Here is a 23,802-nt window from a genome sequence, read left to right on the forward strand (position 1 = left end):
GGGCCTGAGCGAGTGAAGATGCCAGACATCCTCTCCAGCCACAGCTGGGCACTGCCAGCTCCTGCCAAACCAACACCCTCCTCTCCTTGGGGCAGCAAATCCACACCACACCTTCATTCCACAAGCACCTCGAAGGAGGAGCTGTGCTCCATTTGCAGCCCTTCAGCATCTCCATGAGCACAGAATCACAGAGTTGTTTGGCTTGGAAAAGCCCTCCAAGACCATCCAGTCCAACACCAACCCAACCCCACCATGGCCACCAAACCATGGCCCCAAGTGCCATGCCAGGGAGCTGTAGAGAGCAATGAGGTCTCCCTCAGCCTCCTCTTCTCCAGGCTGAACACCCCCAGGTTCCTCAGCTGCTCCTCCCCAGCCCTGCTCTCCAGACTTTGTTGCCCCTCTCTGGACCTGATCCAGCCTCTAAATGTCCTTCTGGGAGTGAAGCACCCAAAACTGAACACAGCAGCACTGCCCTTGCTGGCATGGTGTCCTACCCTCACTGCTGCTCAGCTAGGACTTGGTGGAGGCCACCTGTGATGTCTCCTGCTGGAGTAGCTGCAGGCCTGGAGGGCTTTGATGGACACAGGAGACTCAACCTACCAGCATGTGGCTGAAGTGAGCTCCCAGAGAGAGAGCAGAGGCCAGAGAATCAAAGGATGGTTTGGCTGGGAAGGGACCTTTTCAGCTCATCTAGTCCAATCCCCTTGCAGCCAGCAGGGACATCCCCAACTAGAGCAGGCTGCTCAGCCCCACACAACCTGAACTGCAGTGGTGCCAAGCATGAGGCAGCTCCAACCTCCCTGGGCAGCCTGGGACAGGCTCTCACCACCCCAGGGTCAAACATTTCTCCCTTCTCTCCACTCTCAATCTCTTCTAGTTCCAAAACATCCCCCCTTGTCCTGTCCCAACAGACCCTGCTCCAAACTCTGTCCCCAGCTTTCTGCTCAGCCCTTCAAGCACTGCAAGGCCACCAGAAGGTCTCCCTGGAGCCTTCTCCTCTGCAGGCTGAACAAGGCCAACTCTCTCAGCCTGGCCTCCCAGCAGAGGGCTTCCAGCCCTGCCAGCATTGCTGTGGCCTCCTCTGGCCCTGCTCCACCAGGTCCCTGTCTGTGCTGAGGCCTCCAGAGCTGCCCCAGCACTGCAGGGGGGGTCTGAGCAGAGCACAGCAGAGGGGCAGAATCCCCTCCCTGCCCCTGCTGCCCACACTGCTGGGGATCAGCCTGGAGCAGGGCTGGGACCTCCTGGCTAGGAGCTCTCACCCTCAACAAGCAGCTCCCTACTGACCTCCTCCACCACACACTTTTGCCGTCTTCTCTACCCCTGGCCCCAGAGCAAAGCAGCAGGGGAAGGGCGGGCGGGAAGGGGCAGCGGCGGGCAGGGCAGTGCCCGGGGCGGGGCAGGGCAGCGCCCGGGGCAGGGCAGCGCAGCGCCCGGGGCAGGGCAGCCTCACCTCTGCGCTCCCAGCGCCTTGATGACGGTGGAGAGCAGCCGCCCGTCCTTGCTGCTGACCTGCGTGACGTAGTGCGGCCGGCCCCGCTCCGCCTCCTCCACCGCCTTGGCCAGCGCGGCGCCGCCGGGGCAGTCGCACAGCGAGCCGGGCAGGTGGCAGCAGTCGCCGGTCGTCATGGCAGCTCCGGCTCCCTCCTCCGCCCGGGGACCGCCACCGCTGCCACGGAGACCTGCGGGAAGGGCACCGTGGTGAGAGTCACTCCAGGACCCCGAGCTGCCCGAGCCGGGTATGGGACCCGACCCCCCCCGCCCCGCCTGCCACCCCCCGCCCCGGCAGCACCCCAGCAGCCACAAGTTTTGCCAGTCCTTTGCCCCCTTTAACAGGCTTTGTGAGGCTGCCTCACCATGAAACTAAGGCTCCGAGCGTCCTACTTACATAATTTAGCGTCAGAATTGCAAATTTGCCTTTCCCAGGGAGAAAGGGAGGTGATGCTCCCCCTCTGCTCAGACCCCACCTGGAGCACCCTGCCCAGCTCCGGAGCCTCTGTGCCAGGAAGGGTCTGGAGGTGCTGGAAGGTGTCCAGAGAAGGGCCCCGAGGATGAGCAGAGGGCTGGAGCTGCTCTGCTGTGAGGACAGACTGAGGGAGTTGGGGTTGTGCAGGCTGGAGAAGAGAAGGCTCCAAGGAGACCTAATTGTGGCCTTCCAGGATCTGCAGGGGTCTACAAGAAAGCTGGGGAGGGACTTCTGAGGGTGTCAGGGAGTGATAGGACTGGGGGGGATGGAGCAGAACTGGAAGTGGGGAGATTGAGATTGGATGTGAGGAAGAAGTTGTTGCCCAGGAGGGTGGTGAGAGCCTGGCACAGGCTGCCCAGGGAGGTGGTGGAAGCCTCAGCCCTGGAGGTGTTTGCAGCCAGGCTGGAGGTGGCTGTGAGCAACCTGCTGTGGTGTGAGGTGTCCCTGCCCATGGCAGGGGGGTTGACACTAGAAGATCCTTGAGGTCCCTTCCAATCCTAACAATTCTATGATTCTAATTCCTGGGACCCATCCTTGAAGCTGTTAGAGCCTCTCAAACCAACCAGGCCAAGGCAGAGCTGGGGAAGACAATCAGCAGCCCCACAGGCCCCACACTGGCCAGAGCCACCCTCAAAACTCAAGTTCAAACCTCTGTAAAGCTGCAAGGTTCCACCTGAACACAGGTCTCCAACCAGTCCAGGGAGGCTCTTCCCCCAGCTGTGACCTGGTGCTGAGCCCCCTACAGCCTGTCCATCGACCCCCAAATGCTCCCTCCTGCCCCTTCTTTCAGTTCCCATTCTGTTATTTCTGTACAGGGAGGCACACATTTCCCTTGCACATCCCACCTGGATCATCCCAACCGTGGAGGTGTTGGCATCAACCACCCAGAAGCCTTGCAAAGCCTCCTGGGGCTGCATGGAAAGGGCAGCAGCCCAGTTCTGCTGCTTTCCCTTCCAACACTTCAGAGCAGTGCTGAGTTTTGTACCAACCAGCAGTAGAAGCACCTCCCAGCACCTCTGCAACTCACCCAGCAAAGGGAACACCAGGAACCAGCAATCAATGCAAGAAGTAGAGAGAAGATGCAGAGGAAAAGCCCAGCAGGAGGTGGCCCAGAAGAGCCTGGTGCAGACAGGAGAGCTCTCTCTGCCTTTGAGGGAAGGCAGCAGCTCTTCCCTTCCCTGGCAGGGGTTTTCTCCATCCCAAAGGCTTGCTTTGCAGATTCAGAAACACACACACAGCCCCCCTTCCCCCCCCCCCCCCCCCCCCATTTTCTCCAAGCTCCTTTAGCCTGGTCCCTAAGAGACAGCTGTGCAGAAATAAAGAGCTGGGGTTACAATTAGTCACCAGCTGAACACCAGCCAACAGCATCGTCCTGCTGCTGAAGACCAAAATCCCTGTGCCTGTAAACAGGGCTGCCTTATGTAAGGCAGGCAGAGAAATCCCTGAGCAGCAGCACTGGGGGCGGGGGAGCAGAGCTGCTCTGGGGTCTCATCCTGGTGGCTGCATTTCAAAGAGAGAAACAAACCCATCCCAGAAGCTCAAATGAAAGCAATGAAAAACGGTCTGGGGAATAAAAACCACCACCAACAACAACAACAACACCACACCAACCAAAACAAACCAACAAGCCCATGAAGAAAGCAAGCCAAAATTGCCCAAAACTTCCCAAAGAAGAAGTGTGATAAGAAATGTTGGTTAAATGCAGAGGACACGGCAGGGGGAACCTTCAGCCCCCATCTCCTGGAGTTGTAGGAGCAGGCAAACCACCCCCACCCCCCCCTCCATCTCATCCAAGGAAATGCTTTTCTTATTTTGAGCTCCCTGTGCACAAGCAGAGGCAAACATTCCCATGGAACTGCAGCTTCCCCAGGTTCAGCTAAGCCTAAGCCAAACGAAAACAGCCAACCAAGAGAAGGGCTGGAGCCTGGCTGCGGCCTGGGCCGGCCGACAGAGGGAGAAAACAAAGCACCAGGAGGAGAGCAGGCTCCTGAAGGCTGCAAGCAGCGAGCTGGCTGAGCAGAAGTGCTCTTCAGGGCTTGGACATGAAGCAATCCTTACACAACCCGAGGGCTTGGTCCATCAGGGCGGCTCCCGGCGCGGTGAAAGCGCTCAAGAGGGACACAGCCTTCACCGCTGCCCCCAGACAGCAGCTCTGGGCCCATCCCCTCCCATTTCAGAACAGTTTGTCATTCCCAGTAGAAGAGTTCCCAATCTCTTTACCAAAGCTGCTCTTGGTCACTCTCTTGGTCACTTGGGGGTTGGACTTGATGATCTTCAGAGGTCCCTTCCAACTGTTCTGTGGTTCTGTGATCTTTCAGTCCTTGCTGTGCATCCAGACAAGAGGATCATCAAGTCATTGAGTCCTGGAACGGGTTGGGACCTCAGAGATCATCCAGTTCCAACCCCCTGCCATGGGCAGGGACACCTCCCACCAGCCCAGGCTGCTCAAGGCCTCATCCAGCCTGGCCTTGAACACCTCCAGGCAGGAGGCATCCACAAGCCTATTCCAGGGTCTCCCCACTCTCACTGTCAAGAATTTCTTCCTCATCTCCAGTCTCAATGTCCCCTCTCCCAGCTCAAAGCCATTGTCCATTCCCAGCTCTCCTGGAGTCCCTTCAGGTTCTGGAAGGCTGCTCTGAGGTCTCCCTGGAGAGTAGGTTTGAGCTTGTGGGCAGGTCAGTCCCCATCAAAACAAACCATCAACTTCAAAAGGAATTTAGCAGCCCCAGCACCACCTTGGCCCAGCCCTTCCCTGTCCCTCTGCAAGGAGCACACAGGCTTGGAGTCACTTTTCTTGTTGCTCTCCTTTCAAAAGAAGCAAAGGCTGAGAGCCCTCCAGCTTGGAGGAGCAAAAAGTAAGATGATAAATGTGATTGGAATGACTCAAGCCAGCTGCTCTGCAAGTTCAGGAGGGCTTGCAGTTTTCAAAGCCTCTCGGAGAGGCCAGGATGGAGAGCCATGCTTTTAATAAAAAGGTCAGGGCCATTTGTTCAGCCAACACATTGTTTATTTTGAAGTCCAGAGGAAAAAGGTCTGTTTGGTGCACTGGAAGAAAACTGCCCTCCCTGCCTGTGTCCTGGGAGCCTTTCTGCTGAGACTCTTTGTGCTCCACAGCTGGCAGACACAGGCAGCAGCGTGCCCTGGGCTGGGTGGCAGTGGCCTCCCTGCCAGCAGCTTGCTGCTGAGAGGTATTTAGAGTCATAAAACAGTTTGGGTGGAAAGGGACCTCCAAAGCTCAGCCAGTCCAACCCCTCTGCACTTAGCAGGGACATCCTCCACCAGATCAGCTTGCCCAGAGTCCTGTCCAGCCTCACCTTGAGCATCTCCAGGGATGGGGCCTCAACCACCTCCCTGGGTAACCTGTTGCAGTGTTCCAGCAGCCTCCTGGTGCAGAACTTGTTCCTCACATCCAATCTCAATCTGCTCTGCTCTAGTTTGAAGCCATTGCCCCTGGTGCTGTCCCTGCAGGCCTTTGCAAACAGTCCCTCTGCAGCCGCCTTGTAACCCCTTCAGGACCTGGCAGGCTGCTCTAAGGTCTTCCTGGAGCCTTCCCTTCCCCAGGCTGAACACCCCCAGCTCCCTCAGCCTGTCCTCATAGCAGAGCTGCTCCAACCCCTTGATCATTTTTGTGGCCCTCCTCCAGACCTTGTCAAGGTCCATCTCATGGTGCAGCCTAAAGCTGCTGCCATTCAGCAAACACAAAGGAAAAGCAGCAAGACTTTCATGGATGCAGCCAGTGAGGAAGTAGCTGAAATCCAAAGATAACATCTGCAGTGCACTCCAGTTCCAATTTCATACCCAGCTGAACACACACCACGGTGTACAGCCAAGCCAGGCCCTTCCCTGGCTCCCCAAAGGCTCAGCTCATCAGCATGCAGCCTTCTCCCACAACTGTCAACAGCTCAACGAACCCAAACCCATTGTTACAGCAGAAACACCCAAAACTTGGAGGGGAAATCAAGACCCAAGCAGCTGGCTTGAACCACACACTGGGGGGTTTCTGGGCAGCTGTGATTTCAGAGCCCAGTCCTTGGGGATACATTTCTTGTTCTCAGCTGAAAAAAAACCCCAAAGAGTCTCTGAGCCATTCGGGTTTATTAGCCATGTCCCCACTGCTGCCACAGCCAGACATAAGCAAATCAAGCAGAAGGCTTTTCCCAGCAACATTTTGTATCCTCAGCTTCTGAGCAGGCCCAGGATACAAAGGACTGAGTTTGGAGAGATTGCTCAAACTGAAGGAAAACAAACCCTGTTTGTGGAAAGTTGGCTCAGAGGAGCAAGTTCTGCACTGGGGCTCCCAACCCCAAACACGTGCAGGCAGAGGAGCTGCTTCCTTGCAGAGCAGCTGCTGCCTCTTCACTGCTCCCAGGCAGAGCCCTGGGTGCTGGTGCTACACAGGTCATGCAAAACACACCAGAAAAGGTCTGTCCTCAGGCATTGCAACGAGATTTGGGATCCAGTTTGGATCACCCAGAGGGCCACAGGGGGTTCAAACCTCCCTCAAGTAACCCAGCTGCTCAGGACCGCAGAGCCCAGGCTGGATCTCTGCTCCTGGAGCAGAAGCTGTGCCCAGCAGGAACAAGCAGAAGACAAAAGAGCTACAGGGTCCCCAGCTGTGTGCTGCAGGCTGAGGTGCTGTGGCCAGGTCAGCTATTTGTGCAGCCAGGGACCCACAGCAGGCCAGGTGAACACCTTGATCAAAGCCCCAGTCAGGATGAGAAAGGCATCAGGCAAGACTGAGGCTGAGTGCTGACAGTGCAGGGCAATGGGTGAAGGTCACAGCTCCTCCAGGCTGCTCCTGGCCTGCCTGCACCATGAGAACCTCAACCAGTGCAGGCTCTGGAGCAGTTCTGAGGCTGTGATAGGATCCTGAGCAAACTGGAACTAGAACCAGCTCTACCTTCCCTGGTGCAGCTCACATGCAGCAGCTTCTGTACAAATTAGCTTCCTTGGAACATCTCCACCAAGCAAAACAAACCACCCCCTGGCAAGGCTGCCAGCCACCCAGGCTGTTCCTCTCCCTGTGCCAACTCCCTGATTGCCCTAACCAAGGCCTGGCACCTCACTGGGATGCTGCCAGGAGATAACCAAGTTGTGCAGGCACAGACCTCACCCAGGCCCACGCAGGGGCTGCACCTTTTGTCTGCAGTGCTGTCTGGACCCCACCCCCTGTGTGCAGATCCCTGAGGCTCTGCCTGCTGCTCTAACCCCCAGGAACAAACCCACTGCAGCTGCCCTGGGGATGCAGCACCTCAGCACTGCAGCCACATCAGCCTGCAAACACCAACAGGAGGCTGCCAGGTGCTGAAGGGCATTCCCAAACACCAGTGCTTTCCCTCTCACCACAAAAGCTGCACTTCCCAAATCACAGGGCCCTCAGATCATCCTGAACACAAACCTCCTGAGGGAGACAGGCACAAAGAATTGCTTCCTTCACCACATCTAAGCACCTGCTCCCACACACGCTGTCTGCTCATCTTGCCATGGCTCCAATCCAATCCCAGGCCTGCAACATGTCCCTCTGCACCCAGCTCTGCCTGCTACAGGCATCTGCAGTGCCTGAGCAGCACAGCCTGCAGCCCCTGCTCTGGGCAGCTGGCAGGGAATCCCCTCCTGTACGTGGAACCACAGAATGGGTTGGGTTGGAAGGGACCTTCAAGATCATCCAGTTCCAACCCCCTGCCATGAGCAGGGACCTCCCACTAGCCTAAGCTGCTCAAAGTCTCATCCAGCCTGGTATTAAACACTTCCAGGGATTCAGAATCCACAACCTCCCCAGGCAACCTGTTCCAGTGTCTCATCACCCTCACAGCAGAGAACTTCTTCCTACTCTCCAGTCTGAGTCTGCCCTGCTCTCGTTGCAAACCATTGCCTGCCCCTCGACCTATCACCACAGGCCCTTCTGAACAGCCCCCCCAGCTCTTCTGTAGCCCACTTCAGCTACTGGAAGGTTGCTCTGAGGTCTCCCTGGAGCCTTCTCCAGGCTGAAGAGCCCCAACTCTCCCAGCCTGCCCCTATAGCAGAGGTTCTCCATCCCTCTGATCATCTTTGTGGCCTTCTCTGGCTCCTCTCCAGCAGCTCCAGGTCCTTCTTGTGCTGGGGGCCCCAGAACTGGATGCAGTGCTGTGGGTGAGGGCAGGGCAGAGGGGCAGGATCCCCTCCCCTGACCTGCTGCCCACACTGCTGTGGGTGCAGCCCAGGACATGGGTGGCTGTTTGGGCTGCCAGCACACATTGCCAGCTCATGTCAAGCACCTCACCCACCAGGACCCCCAAGGCCTTCTCCTCAAGGCTGTTCTCAATCACCCAGCCTGGATTTGTGCTTGGGATTGCCCTGACCCAGCTGCAGGAACCTTGTCCTTGGCCATGTTGAACTCCAGGGGGTTGGCTTGGTCCCACCTCTGCAGCCTGTCACAGCCAAGTCACAGAGAGCAAGCTGTGGCCTCCAGCCCCTCACAGCCACGGTGCTGCCACCCCCCAGCCACTGCTGCCACCACAGCTGTGCATGGGAGGAGTGGCCTCAGCTGCTCCCTTGCAGGGTTAGAAGGTTACAGAAGAGGTTAATTGAAAGCAAACAAAACAAGAGCCCCAAGAACTGGTCCCAGAGGCTGCAAGCTTTGGTTTTCAGTTTTGTTTGTTTAAACACAAACCCTGCTGAGGGTGGCAGCTTCCCTGCAGGCCTGCTGCCTAGCACTCTAGAAGCTGCACAGCCCAGGAGAAGACTTTCCAGCCCTTGGTCCACCAGCTGAAGAGAGCTCTACAGCCTCACCAGACGTGTCCTGAGGCACAGAGAGAGGAACTCTGCTGTCAGGCCTCACTCATCAGTCAGGACTTGGGAAGAAATCTGGAGAGTCCCATGCTCAGAAGCCATCTGAATGCAAGAGTCCTGCAGGTCAGGGTGCAAGGAGCTCCATCCAGGGAGCCTGTGACACACAGCCTCACACTCCAACGTAAGGGCTGAGGCCACACAACAGCTTTTGAAGCATTTCAAATTGGGTAGATGATAGAATCAGGAGCAGAGGAGATGGTTCCAAGCTGCACCAGGGGAGGCTCAGGCTGGATCTCAGGAAAGATTTCTGCCCTGGAAGGGCTCTCAGACATTGGATCAGGCTGCCCAGGGCAGTGCTGGAGTCACCATCCCTGGGGGCGTTCAAGCACTGTGTGGCCCTGGTGCTTGGGGACATGGTTTGGTGCTGCCCCTGCAGTGCTGGGTTGAGGGCTGGGCTGGATGCTTTAAAGGTCACAGAATGCATTCAGCTGGAAGAGAGCAGCTGGCCTGGATGAGCTTGGAGGTCCCTTCCAACCAGATGGATTCTGTGACTATGTGACCTTCCAGCTCATCCAGTCCAACCTTTCTGTATCTACCAAGGCTGAGGCTAAACCATGGCCCTCAGCACCACATCTGAGGCCTTCCAACACCTTCAGGGATAGGGATTCAGCCACCTCCCTGGGCAGCTTGTGCCAGGCTTTGAGAACCTGTCAGTGAAGAAGTTTCTCCTGAGGTCCAACCTAACCCTCCTCTACTGCAACTTGAGGCCATTTCCTCTCACCCTATCACTTGTCACTAGGGAGAGACCAGCTCTGGCCCCCACCTGACTGCAGCCCCCTTTCAGGGAGCTGTGGAGAGGAGCTCTCCCCACACCACAGAGGGAAGCCTTTCACTCCCCAGCAGCTCCTCAGTTTCCTGCCTCACAGCTGAAGGAGGAGCTGCAAAACCATCAGCATGGGCTTGGCTCTTCAGCCAGCGCCACGGAGCAATGCTGTGACCCACAGCCAAGGGACAGACCTGACCCCAGGCTCCAAACAGAACAAATACAAACAAAGGCACAGCATCCTGGGGCCTTGTGGACCTTGTCATAAAGCTTCCCACCAGAAACCTCCTGCTCCACCTTTACCAGCCCAGGATGCAGGCTGAGATCCCTGCACCCCCAATGTTCCTAAGGTGCTCAGGGCCTAACCATGCAACACCCAGCAGGAGCTCAGCACTTCCAGGAAGCAGCATTTTCAGCCTCCTGTTCCTGCCCTATCTGTCCATTATCTACCACTGCCAGACCTCACTCAGCTGCCTCTCAGCTACTCCAAGAGCACAACTTGGCAGCAGTGAAATGGTGACACAACAGCTACCAGGCTCTGGCTGAGGACAAAAGATCAAAACTTCTCCACACCAAGCCACACTTTAGGCATATTCTAGGAGCTCTCTGAAGTCTTCTCTAGATCATGGTTTGATGGCAAATGAGTTTGCTGCCCAGACACAGATGAAGAGAATTCCACAGGATGGGATTCAGTCATTTTTTTCCCCCCAGACACATAGCCAGGACCTGACTTGTACTCCCCACTGCCATGAGCCTTCAGGACATGCATGCTCTTGTTTCCCCAAGCCTGCAGCCATGCACATCTCTCCTCCCCAGATCTCTCAGCCTCTGCAGCAGCTGCACTTCATCAGCTTCTCCTGCAGCACTGACAGAGATGAAACCCAGGCACACATCCCCTGTGGTCCTTGGTGGGCTCCCAGCAGGAGCTAACCCTACATTTCAAGCAAGGCAACAAAACCACAGAATGTTAGGGCTTGGATGGGACCTCTGCAGATAGAGTCCAGCCCCCTGCCAGAGCAGGATTACCCAGGGCAGGTCACACAGGAACACATCCTGAAGGTCTGCAGAGAAAGAGACTCCACAGCATCTCTGGGCAGCCTGCTCCAGGCCTCCAGCACCCTCACACCAAAGAAGTTTCTCTTCATGAGAAAGCAGCTGGGAGATGAGAAACACTGGGATGAGTCTTGTGTGAAGAGAGCAGAGCCAGGGCACAGCAGGGCCTCAGTCACCCCAGAGTTTGGGGTCCCTGTCATATTGTTCCCCCCTTGCTTTCCATTCACCCTCTGTTTCAGGAGAGGGTTGCCTGAGCTATGCCAATTTGTTACTCAGCATTCCAAAAGGAGCCAGAGGCTGGAGTTTGCAATGCTGAGGAGAAGCTCAGGATCCAAATGAGAAGCCTGAGGGATGATTTTTTTTCCCCTTGCTGTCCTTGGGAGGGACCAGGCTGAGCCTTACAGCTGCAGTTCTACAATGACCCAAGTTCTCTCAGCTCTTCTGAGACTTATTATCTGCCACAGGACCCTATGAAAGGAGACTTTACTCAGCTTTGATTACCAACATCTGGAAAAACGAATTGCAACACTAGGAGAAAATTCTTTGCAAGCCAGACTCAGCCACTCAGCCATTTCAACAACAACTTTCAGGAGGAGACAACTGAGAAGCAGCTGGGCTGTGAGGAACACCTGCTGCTGCTCCAAGGATTCCAGGCATCGTGTTCAGAGGTGAACAGCAGCACAACTCCCTGCACAGACCCCACACCCACCTCCCCCTGCCTTGCAGCATCTCTTTCTGCAGGGAAAGAGAGACCTGGAAGTGTGAGTGAAATCATTAAGCAGAGTGAAACCAAGCAGTTCTGCTCAGGAAGCTTTGTTTGCAGAACTGTGTCCCATCAGCAGGGAACCAGCACATCCCAGCCCTGCTCCTACCTGGCAGAGCTGCTCAGGAAGCTTTGTTTGCAGAACTGTCCCCCATGAGCAGGGATCCAGCACATCCCAGCACTGCTCCTACCTGGCAGAGCAGCTCAGGAAGCTTTGTTTGCAGAACTGTGTCCCATCAGCAGGGATCCAGCACATCCCAGCCCTGCTCCTACCTGGCAGAGCAGCTCAGGAAGCTTTGTTTGCAGAACTGTGTCCCATCAGCAGGGAACCAGCACATCCCAGCCCTGCTCCTACCTGGCAGAGCAGCTCAGGAAGCTTTGTTTGCAGAACTGTGTCCCATCAGCAGGGATCCAGCACATCCCAGCCCTGCTCCTACCTGGCAGAGCAGCTCAGGAAGCTTTGTTTGCAGAACTGTCCCCCATGAGCAGGGATCCAGCACATCCCAGCCCTGCTCCTACCTGGCAGAGCTGCCTACTGATGGCACCAGAGCCACACAGAATCATAGAACCAATAAGGTTGGAAGTGACCTCAGAGATCATCCAGTCCAACCTGGCACCACAGACCTCCTGACAACTAAACCATGGCACCAAGTGCCACATCCAATCCCCTCTTGAACACCTCCAGGGATGGGGACTCCACTCCACCACCTCCCTGGGCAGCACATTCCAGTGACCAACAACTCTCTCTGGGAAGAATTTTCTCCTCACCTCAAGCCTAAACTTCCCCTGGCACAGCTTGAGACTGTGTCCTCTTGTTCTGGTGCTGGTTGCCTGGGAGAAGAGACAAACCCCCAGCTGGCTACAACCTCCCTTCAGGGAGTTGGAGAGAGCAAGAAGGTCTCCCCTGAACCTCCTCTTCTCCAGGCTAAGCAACCCCAGCTCCCTCAGCCTCTCCTCACAGGGCTGTGCTCCAGACCTCTCCCCAGCCTTGTTGCCCTTCTCTGGACACCTTCAAGTGTCTCAATGTCCTTCTTAAACTGAGGAGCTCAGAACTGGACACAGGGCTCAAGGTGTGGCCTAACCAGTGCAGTGTACAGGGGCACAATGACCTCCCTGCTCCTGCTGGCCACACTGTTCCTGCTGCAGGCCAGGATGCCATTGGCCTTCTTGGCCCCCTGGGCACACTGCTGGCTCATGTTCAGCTGCTGTCAGTCAGTACCCCCATGGCCTCTTGCTTCTCTTTGCACCCCTGTCCTCTGCCAAACAACCACAGGAAGGGCACAGGAACACTTCTGCTCCCCAGCCCTGCTGCTTCCCAGAGCTCCCCTTCACAGAACTGGCTTGAGGGGCACACCCAAAGGCTGGCTGTCAATGGGGGCACGTCCAAGTGGAGGCCAGGGACAAGTGGAGTCCCTCAGGGCTATCAGTACTGGGTCCAGTCTTGTTTAACATCGTTGTTGGTGACCTGGACAGTGGCATTGAGTGCAGGTTTGCTGATGACACCAAGCTGTGTGGTGCTGCAGACAGCTGGAGGGAAGAGATCCACCCAGAGGGACCTTGACAGGCTGGAGAGGTGGAACCATGGCAACCTCATGAGCTTCAACAAGAGCAAGTGCAAGGTCCTGCTACTGGGTCAGGGCAATCCCAAGCACTGCCATAGGCTGGACAGGGACTGGCTTGAGAGCAGCCCTGAAGAAAAAGCCTTGGGGGTGCTGGTGGGTGAGAAGCTCAACAGGAGCCAGCAGTGAGCACTTGCAGCCCAGAGGGCTACATCAAGGGAAGCATAGCCAGCAGGTCAAGGGAGGTGATTCTCCCCCTCTACTGCACTCTGGTGAGACCTCACCTGGAGCTGTGTCCAGTTCTGGAGCCTCTGAAGGAAGGGTCTGGAGGTGTTGGAAGGTGTCCAGAGAAGGGCCACAAGGATGAGCAGAGGGCTGGAGCTGCTCTGCTCTGAGGACAGACTGAGGGAGTTGGGGTTCTTCAGTTTGGAGAGGAGAAGGCTCTGAGGAGACCTAATTGTAGCCTTCCAGTGTCTGAAAGGGGTCTACAAGAAAGCTGGGGAGAGACTTTTGAGGGTGTCAGGGAGGGATAGGACTGGGGGGGATGGAGCAAAACTAGAAGTGGGAAGATTCAGATTGGATGTGAGGAAGAAGTTGTTCCCCAGGAGGGTGGTGAGAGCCTGGCACAGGCTGCCCAGGGAGGTGGTGGAAGCCTCCTGCCTGGAGGTGTTTGCAGCCAGGCTGGAGGTGGCTGTGAGCAACCTGCTGTGGTGTGAGGTGTCCCTGCCCATGGCAGGGGGCTTGGAACTGGCTGCTCCTTGAGGTCCCTTCCAGCCCTGACCATTCCATGACTCTATGATTCACAGACCGCAGCGCCCACAGCGCCCAAGCCCCAGGGCTGCCCATGCCTGTGCAGGCACTGGCCAGGCAGTGTCAGGGTGTTCAGGACAAATGGATTTTCCTTCAGAATAAGTGGATTTTCCTAGGACCAAATGGATTTTCCAGCCTGGGTAGCACATCAGAAAAGAGCAGCTTTAGTGTGGCTGCACCAGGCCAGCACAGGAGCACCCACAGGGCGCCAGACCTCGCAGGGGGGATATGAAACAGTGTTCCAGGATCTGGAATGCCATGCCAGGAAGAAGTTGCATTCCCCCTCAGTGGTCTCCTCCCTGGTTTCTACAGCCCCATTTACACCATGCCACAAACAGTCAGGCTCTGCTCAGAGACAGACTGAGGCTGGAGCCTCTCGCCCACCAGCACCAACCCCTGCTGGAAAGCAGGCTGAGCTCTGGGCAGATCCCTGCTCTGGAATTGAACTTCCCCATCAATGTGTTTCAATCTAATTATTTCACAGCACAAACCCCTTCAGCACACTCAGCTTTCAAAGAGCTTTCCAGCAAAGGCATCACCAAGGCCTTCAGCCTCACCACCCATCTGCATCTGAAGAGCTCCCAGGCAGGCACCAGCTGGGAGCATCCTCTTTTTCCAGGGCCAAAGAGGAGGATTAGCTGATCCTAGCTGATGTCTGCAGCATCTCCCTTCTGCCCACTCCTTACCACCACAAACTCCTTTAGTCCTGAAGTGAAACTTCACAGCTGAGAGCTGCAGAATCCCAGTTCCCCCCCACACCTCTCTCCCAGTTCAGTTTGCAGAGTTTTGCCTAGGCTGCATTTCTCCTCCTGGTGGGAACCCAACTGCTTTGTCTACAGGGAAGTGCAAGAAAAACTGGGAGGGAAGAAAAGTTGAAAGCAGTCCAGAACTGTAGTTTACATTTTCCACCCCACCACTCTCAAATCCAAACCCAAAGAGCTTTCATCTGAAGCAGGACTCAAGCTCTTAGAGTTCCAAACAAAGAGGTGCTAAAGTCAAGCCTGCCAGGGCTTGCTGTGCTGCCTGCTTGCAGAGAGCTGCTTTAGAACCTGGCTTGGATTTGTCTGCCCCAGGATTTGCCAAGCCAGCACTGCCCCATACCCCCTGCTCCCTCTTTGTGGGAGCAGCAGCAGCAGAAGGTTTCCTTCAGTCTATCACTGGCTTCAGGACAACTGATTAAAGTTGCAGGAGCAGCTCCAGGATGCCTGCCCTTGAGGTTAACCACACATCATCAGCTTGGCTTACAGCAGGAACTGAGAAGTTAAGTCACAATTGCTACACAAAACCTGGATGAAAACTGTTTTGATTGAAAAGGAGGACAAAGCAACTGCAAACCACAACACTGCTCCTCCTGGAGAGCTCTGGGGCACCAAATGCCTTTGTGTAGCTGGCAGGCTGCAAAAGCTGCAGGTCAGCAGCTGGGCACCTCACTGGAGGGTACAAAGGGTTCAGTCCCTGCCCCAGGACTCTATCACAGTATCACAGTATCCCCAAGGTTGGAAGAGACCTCAAAGATCATCAAGTCCAACCTGGCACCACAGACCTCATGACTAAACCATGGCACCAAGTGCCACATCCAATCCCCTCTTGAACACCTCCAGGGATGGGGACTCCACCACCTCCCTGGGCAGCACATTCCAATGGCCAACAACTCTCTCTGGGAAGAACTTTCTCCTCATCTCCAGCCTAAATTTCCCCTGCTGTAGCTTGAGACTGTGTCCTCTTGTTCTGGTGCTGATTGCCTGGGAGAAGAGACCAACCCCCTCCTGGCTACAACCTCCCTTCAGGGAGTTGTAGAGAGCAATGAGGTCTCCCCTGAGCCTCCTCCTAGTCCATGCCTTCAGGAGTTTCCCAGTCAGCACTTCACCATCAGTGCTCAGAGCTCTCACAACTATAGAGACCTGTTCCACCACTAGCATGGGAGGTCAAATCCCAAAGAAGCCTGGTACTGATTTCCCCACTTCCCCAGAGCAGGAGACACAGCTGAAGGCCATCCCAAAGGCCCAGCAAGCAGGTGGCCACCCCTGCCAGCAGAGCTGCAGCTGTGGCACCAAAGAGCTGGAGCCAAGCTGGCCTGAACACAGCAAACACAGCAGGAGGAGGACACCGGCATGGCATCGCTGCAACCAGAGCTGGCTTGGGAGGGAGAGCAGGCTTGGAGAGCTGGAGAACCTGGGGCACACCTGTGTGACACTGACTGCATGGCCTGCACCTCAGCACAGGCTGATTTATAGTCACAGAATGGGTTGGGTTGGAAGGGACCTTCAAGCTCCTCTAGTTCCAACCCCCTGCCACGGGCAGGGACACCTCCTACCAGCACAGGCTGCTCAAGGCCTCATCCAGCCTGGCCTTCAACACCTCCAGGCAGGAGGCAGCCACAGCTTCCCTGGGCAACCTGTGCCAGGCTCTCCCCACCCTCACTGGCAAAACTTTCTCCCTGATCTCCAGCCTAAATCTACCCTTCTTGAGCTCTACTGGGGTAGCACCAGAGGAAACTTTTTCACATGAACTTCATGGTTGGAGGTGAGGAAAAATTTCTTTGCTGCCAGAGTGGTCAGGGCTTGGCACAGGCTGCCCAGGGAGGTGGTGGAGTCCCCATGCCTGGAGCTGTTCCAGAACCCTGTGGCCATGGCACATGGGGACACGGTGGGGTTGGGTTCCTGCTTGGACTGGGTGATCTCAGAGGGCTTTTCCAACCCAAAGAGTTCTCTGTTGCTATGATTCTAGGACACTACCTGCCCACCCTTCCCACTGCCTGGGTGCTGTGCTCACTGCTGCACATGGAATGGACCCACAGCTTTCTCCTTCCTGTGCCTTGCTTTTCACAGCACAGAGACCCTGCACCTGCTTCTCACTGACTTGGAAGTGGTTCCTTGTGTCTCTGAGGCACCAGATGCAGGTAACTGAAGATCACTGCTTTTATGGGAAGGCTGTGAGCTAAAAGCATAGAGAGGTTAAGCAGAGTAACAAAGACTAGGAGCAGAAGAGCCACATCACTTAGGAACTTTAATCTGGGGAGGGGGGGGAAGCCAATTTAGAAAACAGAAACTCTGGAATCTCCAAATATCCCAAGCTGAGTCAACACCAAGTGGAGGAAAAATAAACTCCTCCTGCAGTTTACAGTTCAAGATGCCTGGTTCCACCTCCTCATCATCCAAAAGGGGGAAAAAAAAAAGGTTCTGTGTTTTTTAGTGTCAAAAGCCAGGATACATTCAACAGTAGTGAAAGAAAGCTCCTCAGTGCACACTGGGCCTGGTGTCTGCATGCAGAGCTACTGCGAGCTCACAGCCAGAGGATGTGCAGCAGTCCTGCAGGTCCAGCTCTGGAACCACTGTGACAGGAAAGGTGCTGGAAGGTGTCCAGAGAAGGGCCATGAGGATGAGCAGAGGGCTGGAGCTGCTCTGCTGTGAGGACAGCCTGAGAGAGTTGGGGTTGTGCAGGCTGGAGAGGAGAAGGCTCCAAGGAGACCTAATTGTGGCCTTCCAGTATCTGAAGGGGGCTACAAGAAAGCTGGGGAGGGAGTTTTTAGGGTGTCAGGGAGGGATAGGACTGGGGGGGGGATGGAACAAAACTAGAAGTGGGGAGATCCAGTTTGGATGTGAGGAAGAAGTTCTTCCCCAGGGGTTGGTGAGAGCCTGGCACAGGCTGCCCAGGGAGGTGGTGGAAGCCTCAGCCCTGGAGGTGTTTGCAGCCAGGCTGGATGTGGCTGTGAGCAACCTGCTGTAGTGTGAGGTGTCCCTGCCCATGGCAGGGGGTTGGAGCTGGCTGAGCCTTGAGGTCCCTTCCAACCCTGACAATTCTATGCTTCTATGACTGCCAGAGTCTCAGAGCCACATCCAGCCCTAGCTGGATGCATTTTGGGTTGATCTTGGTCATGCTGTTTCAAGGAATCTACACTAACTTCCCCCAGGGAAACATCCTGCCCTGCACTTGCTTGATCCAGGCCAGTACCAATAACCTGGGAGGAGGAAGCCTCTCTCCCACCAGCAAGAAGTCTGTTGGAAGCTGTTTGCAATTAGTGCATTTGTAGCACTGCTCATCTGCATGGTCTCCTTGGCATGCAGCACCCAGTGACCTCACTGCAGCCTCAGTGCAGTTCCACAGCAAAAAGAAATGGGCAGAGCTGCACCAAGAGATGCACCACATCCTCCATTCCACTGCTTTGTTCCTCTCTCCACCTACAGCCTGCCAGGGGTGCACAGCCAGCCCAGGGCTGAGAGCTGCCATGCAGTGCCCAGGGCACACTGCTGAAGCTCACACTTGGCTGCTTCCTGTGCCACCTGCTCCTGGCAGAGTTCAGACTTCCTTGCTGCTGGAGGCTGCCTGGAACACTCCTCAAGCCATGCTCGAGGGTAGCTAGCCCTGGTGTCCTCAGCTGGAGTTATTCAATCCACCCTTACACTGCATGACAAAGGGATTTTCCAGAGCCAGCTCCTCTCCCTTCAAGCCTCTGTTTCCAAGGGGTGACACCATGGCAGTTCCCAGTGCACCTGGAAAACCAGAGCTACTCTAGCCCCCCCAAACACTCCCCCTGCAGCTGTCTCCCTAATCCTTTGGAGATGCAAAAAAGCCTTCAGGCACTTGGGCCTTGGAGAGCCAAGGCTAACCCCCAGCTGTCCAAAGGATTACTCTGTGCATGTGCAAGCTTGGCAGCCCAGCAGGGCTGGAAGTCCCCCCATGCTGGGTGGCTAAAGGGGACTGCTCGTAGCCATGGGAGCTGACCTGCTGCAGCAGGACTGCAGGCATTCTGACCAGAACCTGAACAAAGGTTGGGAAAGTGCTAGAAACCATCAGAAGGGAAAGACACAGAGCTGGGCTCACTGGAAGGGGAGTGGAGCAAGGGAATGAGAGTCCCAAGCAAAGTGAGGGCTGGTAAGACAGAAGGTTGAGAGTGGGGTACAAGGAGTCCTGTGAGTACAAGCAAGACAGAGGCAGAGGGTGGGATTAGAAGCACATCCCTACTGCCAGGTCTGAGTCTGGCATTTCCAGGCAGCTATGAGAGACCTCACTCCTCTGCTTGTCACAGCTGAGCTCTGCACAGCTCCCTCTGAGGGCACAGCCCAGCCTGAGCTCCAGTGGCACAGCACCGGCGCACAGCACGGACCTCACCCACGCTTAGGTGAGGACCTTCCCTGGGGGGAGCAGCAGTGAGAGGTCTCAGTGGCCATGGCACAGCTTTTAGGTTTTTCATCTTGCCAACCCCACCAGATAAAGAACAAGCTCACCTGAGCACTGGCTGAGGCCATGAGAAGAACACCTCCATGGCACAACCATCTCCCTGCAGAGCCCCTGGCTTGTCCCTCCCACCGAGCCCCCGAAGGAGCCCCTCTGGCCTGCCTCCAGCAGCCACACTGTCCCCAGAAAACTGCTTCAGGAGAGACAGAGAGAATGGTAGGTCCCGGTTCAGGAAAAGCCACTCACAAATCCTAAGCTTATGGCACAGGGGCAGGCAGCTGGTGCCCAGCACACAACTGTGTGAGCTGCTCAGCGCCGCCGGGACACTCAGCTCATTCTCTTGGGGAACCTCTGTAAGGAGCAAGGCAGAGCACTCCCTCCGTGCCCGGGAGGTCAAAGCGACGCCTCCGAGCGCTCCGAACGAGAAACAAACAGGCAGGAGCCCCACTGGCGAAGGACATTCTCCGAGTAGCTGCTTACAAGCGTGAAAGCCAAGCCTGGCGGAGAGACACAAAAGCTGCTGCGCCTCAGCCCCCCTCGGCCAGGTTCGGTTCCTACGCGGCCCCGCCAGCCCGGTACCGGCGCTGGGCCGCGGGCAGGAGCCGCAGCTCTGCCGTCAGCAGCGGCGGAGACACCGCACGGCCGGCTGCCGGCCTCGCTGCTCGGGACGCCGCTCTGCAGGCGAGTGTTGGATGGCACAGCCCGGCACACCGGGCGCTGCTGGCTCGCAGGGCCGCCCGGGGCCGGCAAGAGCGGCAGAAGGAGCCGGTGTCAGCCGGGAGAGGCCGCGCTGCTGCCGGGAAGGAGGCTTCGGAGAGCGCGGCCAGGGCAGCCGTCCCCCCCGGGACCCTGCGGCGCGGCTCCGGGCACGGCTCCGACCCCCGAGCACGGGCGGCCGGACGTTGGCAGACACCGGGACGCCGAGGACATCCCCGCGGCGGGGACCACCCAGTAAATCGGGGCTGCCAGACCGGGAGGGCTGTCAGGAGCCCTCGGATCCCCAATCCCAGTGCAGCCACACCGCGGCCCAGCCAGCTCGGCTCGCCCTGGACACCGATACCGCCGCCATAGCCCCACACCTGAGTGCGGCTCGACCCGGCCCCGTCCGGCAGGCCGCGGGCCACGGCCGTGAGCAGAGCGCTGAGCTGCGCCGGGCGCTGCCCTCAGCGCCCCGCAGGTGCCGCCCCGCCCCTCCCGGTACCTGCGGTCCCGGCGCCCACAGCCCCTCAGTGCGGCCCGCGCCGCCCCATCGCCGGCTCCTGCGGCCGCCGGGCACCGCCCACCCGCGGCCGCCCGCCCCCTCGGCGGCCCCGGCGCCGCACGCCAATCCCTGCGCCAGCTCCGGAGCCGCTGCAGCCAATGGGCGCCGCGGGGCCCGGCCGGCGTCGCAACGCGACCACACTGGCAACTGGCGCTGGCCAATAGCGGCCCGGCAAGGCGGCCTTCGCCCCGCCCCCGGCCGAGGGCACGCGCGCCCCGCCTCTCGCGCCGCCGCCGCAGGGTCTCCCCGGCAGCGCGCGGCTGCGGCCCCCGGCCCCGCCCGAACCCCGGGAGCCCGCGGGGCGAGCGCGGAGCGGCGGCGCTGCCCCGGCCGGGGGGGACGTCCCGGGGAGGACGTCCCGGGGAGGGACCAGCTCGGCCGCAGCCCTTCGCCTCGGGGCTCGGCCCCGCGCGGCCGCCGCACCCGGACAGTTGTTTGTGCAGCAGCAGAGAACGGAGCCCCTACAGCGGAACCCTCGGAGGACCACCGAGCCCTGCTCCCCTCCGCTGGCCCCGGGAGTAGCGACCAGGACGGGCAGTGACCGCTCTCGCTGCCAGGCTGGGTGTGAAGAAGGGCACCAAGGCAGCGCCCCGAGGCAATGGGCAGAGCCCACCGTGCCGCCTGCTCCCGGGGGCAGAGGACAGCAAGGGCAGTGACCGCCTGGCGCTGGCTGCTGCTTCCCGCAGGGGCACAGCCTCGCAGCCGTGCTCGGAACAGAAGCGTACAGACACAGGGTGATTTGGCAATCTTTATATCCACATTACATCATAACCATGCACGAACCCCAGGGGCCGGGGGTATTTACAGAGTGAATTGCACTTAACACAGGAACCAGGAATAAATGGCAATGGAAGGAACCTCTCCCTGGGTTGCATAAAGGCCCAGTGCTATTTATAGCCCCCGCAGCCCGACAGGCAGCAGTGCCCTGCCTTATCTGACCAGTTCCAATGGGAGTTGCTGCTCCTACTGACACAGTGCAGCCCTGGACATACTCACTGCATGGAAACATTCTGCTCATCACCAGCCTGCTTTATCTACGAAGGGGCTGCAAGTACAACCCCAGCCCTGACTCCCTGCCTGTGACCTCTACTGGCCTGGTTTCCTGTTGAACTTCAGGCCCCTACCTTTAATACTGTTTTCACTGATTTGGTTTTTTTAATGAAGGAGAAAAGGCCTCACTGAGTGACTGAGTCACTTCACCAGGGTCTTCAGAACCTCTGAGCAAGCTCTTCCTTCATGCTTGGGTCACCAAGCACAGGTAAGAGGCCACAAGAAATGCTCCTGGAGCAGTGCAGCATGCCAGAATGGGAGCCCTGGGCAGCAAAACTCCTGCTATACATTCTTGACATCTTTTGGGAAGTAACCTACTCAAACAAAAGGCACAGACCAGTCCTGACCCTCCTGGCATGTCCAGCTGAGTGCTTTATCCTGTTCACACAAGGAGATCCTGTTTCCAGCCTTTCCACAACCTGTGGGGTCATTACAAATGATCTAACAGAACAGCACCCAAAGGGGGATCCCTGCAGCAGACCACCTGCTTCTAACCTGCTACCAGTGCTGAGCAGCAGCCCCAGGGGGAGGAAAGGCTCCCAAGTGCCTTTTTCTGCTGCCAGATCACAATGGTCCCTGCAGCACGCAAACAAAGCTCTGTAACAGCTGTGAGCAGCCACCTGTGACTGGATTTGTACATTTATACAAGGTTAGAGTTTTAAAGCTTCCCTATGAACCAAATTTCCTTGTCCTGTGCAGGCTACAGAAAAAAACCCTCAGTGGAGACCCCAGGGTCACCAACTCTGTCACTGACTCACTGGGAAGAAGTCAGACTGAGGCCACCTGCCCAGGGGATTTGTTTTAGCAATCCCTTGCTTGTGTGCTCAGCACCAAATCCCTTCTGTGTGTGAATTTTGGCCCTTACTCTCTCCATAGCAAACAGGGTAGCTGGCAGAGAAGACTCCTGCCTAATTCTGCCATGGAAGACTCAGGAGCAGCAGCAGGAGCCTTCAGCCAAGGCTGATACTGTTCCAGTGGGCAGGGAGCACCCAGGGCTTCTTAGTGTTCTTGTTCAAGAGTTAAATGAAAGTCACTTTGAGCAGCTAAGGAAAGCAAGCACAGCACCATCTTCCTTCTTGCACAGGCAGCTTTCCTGCCATCAGGAGTTTCACATAAGCCAAATTCTGCCCTCAGACCTCTTACAGCAGATGGAAGAGAGCTGAAATCTTTTCTATATTCCTGAGAGCCACAGGGCCAGCAAAGCTGCAGCATGAAGCAGTGCAGGAGAAGTTACATTGAACTGCCATTTCCACAGCAGGAAAGCAGGGGTCAGAGTCTGGCCTGTTGGAGAGTTGCTTTGAATGTCACAGCTCTCAGACAGTTCAGGCTTCCTCAGGCCTCCTCCAAGACTTCCCCTCAGCAGCCACCAGCAGCAGAGAGTTGGGCTGCAGCTGTAGTTTGAGGAGCACACAATGCTGGCAGCAGGACATGAGGGTACTCAAGACCAAAAGTATTGTCTCCTGTATGCTTTCATCAGGTGGTTCCAACTGCCCTCCCCCTGTTGGCACTAGTGGACCTGTCCTCAGCCTAGCAAGAGCTCTCAAAGCCACAGAAGGGCTATGCCTCCACCTGCCTGGAGAGCAGCACAGCAACTGGAGAAGGGTCCAGACCTTGTTTAACATCTGGCTGATCACAGCAGGTAAGAGTCCTGCTTGGTTTACAGTGCTCACAGCAGCTGTGCCTGCACACCCCTGCTTCCCACAGCCCTGCAGCAAAAGACCCTTCCACATCACACAATGAGTCTCAAAAACAATCCAGGCCCTGTCAAGAACAGCCTGGGCCTAAGATCCACCTGCTCTGAGGGGACTTTGCTCAAGGCCCAGTGATCTACAAGGTCTCTTTAATACCTGCATCATTTTTAACAGCACTTAAGCCCCAGACATGAACCTTTTGTTGGGACTCAGGCCATGTTCAGAGCCTTCCACAAAGTTAAAGACTAAAGAAAATAGCTTTCAAGAGGTAGGGAAGTGACTACACTGCTGCTCAGCTTCTTAAACCAGGCCAGACTGAGTCTACAAACTGCATGTTAAGAGCAGGAGTTTGAGTAAATTTTCCTAGCCCTGAACTCAGGAATCTTAACAGGGTGACTCTTCCTCACACTCTTCAACTCCTTTAGTTTAGTTCAGAACTTAAGGAGCCAGCTCCATGTGTCCATGTGTGAACAAAGGACTTTCAGTACCTCAGAATTCCATTCTCTGTGTGCTCCTCTGCCAGCCTTCTAGATACTGACTGCACATCACCTTCCAGTCTGGGACCACCACAAAGGAGACCTCTCCAGTCCCTGCTGTCTGCACCTCCTCTCCACAGGATGGAACTGAAGTAAATACCAAGTGCTGAAAGTGCTTCTTGACCTGGGACACCCTTAGGACAGAGCACTGTGATGCCTAAAGAGGAGCTGACACCCATGGGGTTGTTCTGCAAGCAGGCTCCCTTCACCTTGAATGAGTCCTCTAGCAAAGGTGAAAGTGGAAGTGCCAGGCACCACGTGCACCCTCTGCCACCAACAGCCCTCCTCTGGCTGTACACAGGACAAAATTCAAGGCATTGGTTTGGAAACCTCATGAAAGAAAAGCCATC

The 23,802-nt window shown here is 56.7% G+C and overlaps 1 protein-coding gene across 1 annotated transcript in view; it reads right to left on the reverse strand.

Annotated features, from left to right (window-relative positions):
• The window catches only part of MARCHF2 (membrane associated ring-CH-type finger 2), a 40,988-nt gene extending 20,793 nt beyond the window's left edge, over positions 1–20,195 (reverse strand). Inside the window, exons 1-2 of the mRNA XM_068156392.1 lie at positions 20,116–20,195; positions 1,451–1,679 (exon numbers count right to left, since the gene is read on the reverse strand). Coding sequence (XP_068012493.1) covers positions 1,451–1,626 — 176 coding nt within the window. The 5' untranslated portion in view covers positions 1,627–1,679; positions 20,116–20,195. The remainder of the gene's footprint in view (positions 1–1,450; positions 1,680–20,115) is intronic.
• Positions 20,196–23,802: the final 3,607 nt, after the last annotated feature.

The sequence above is a fragment of the Melanerpes formicivorus genome, unplaced genomic scaffold (assembly GCF_026170545.1).
Source record: "Melanerpes formicivorus ecotype bairdi unplaced genomic scaffold, bMelFor1.0.p_v2 SCAF_34, whole genome shotgun sequence".
NCBI classification, from domain to species: Eukaryota; Metazoa; Chordata; class Aves; order Piciformes; family Picidae; genus Melanerpes; species Melanerpes formicivorus.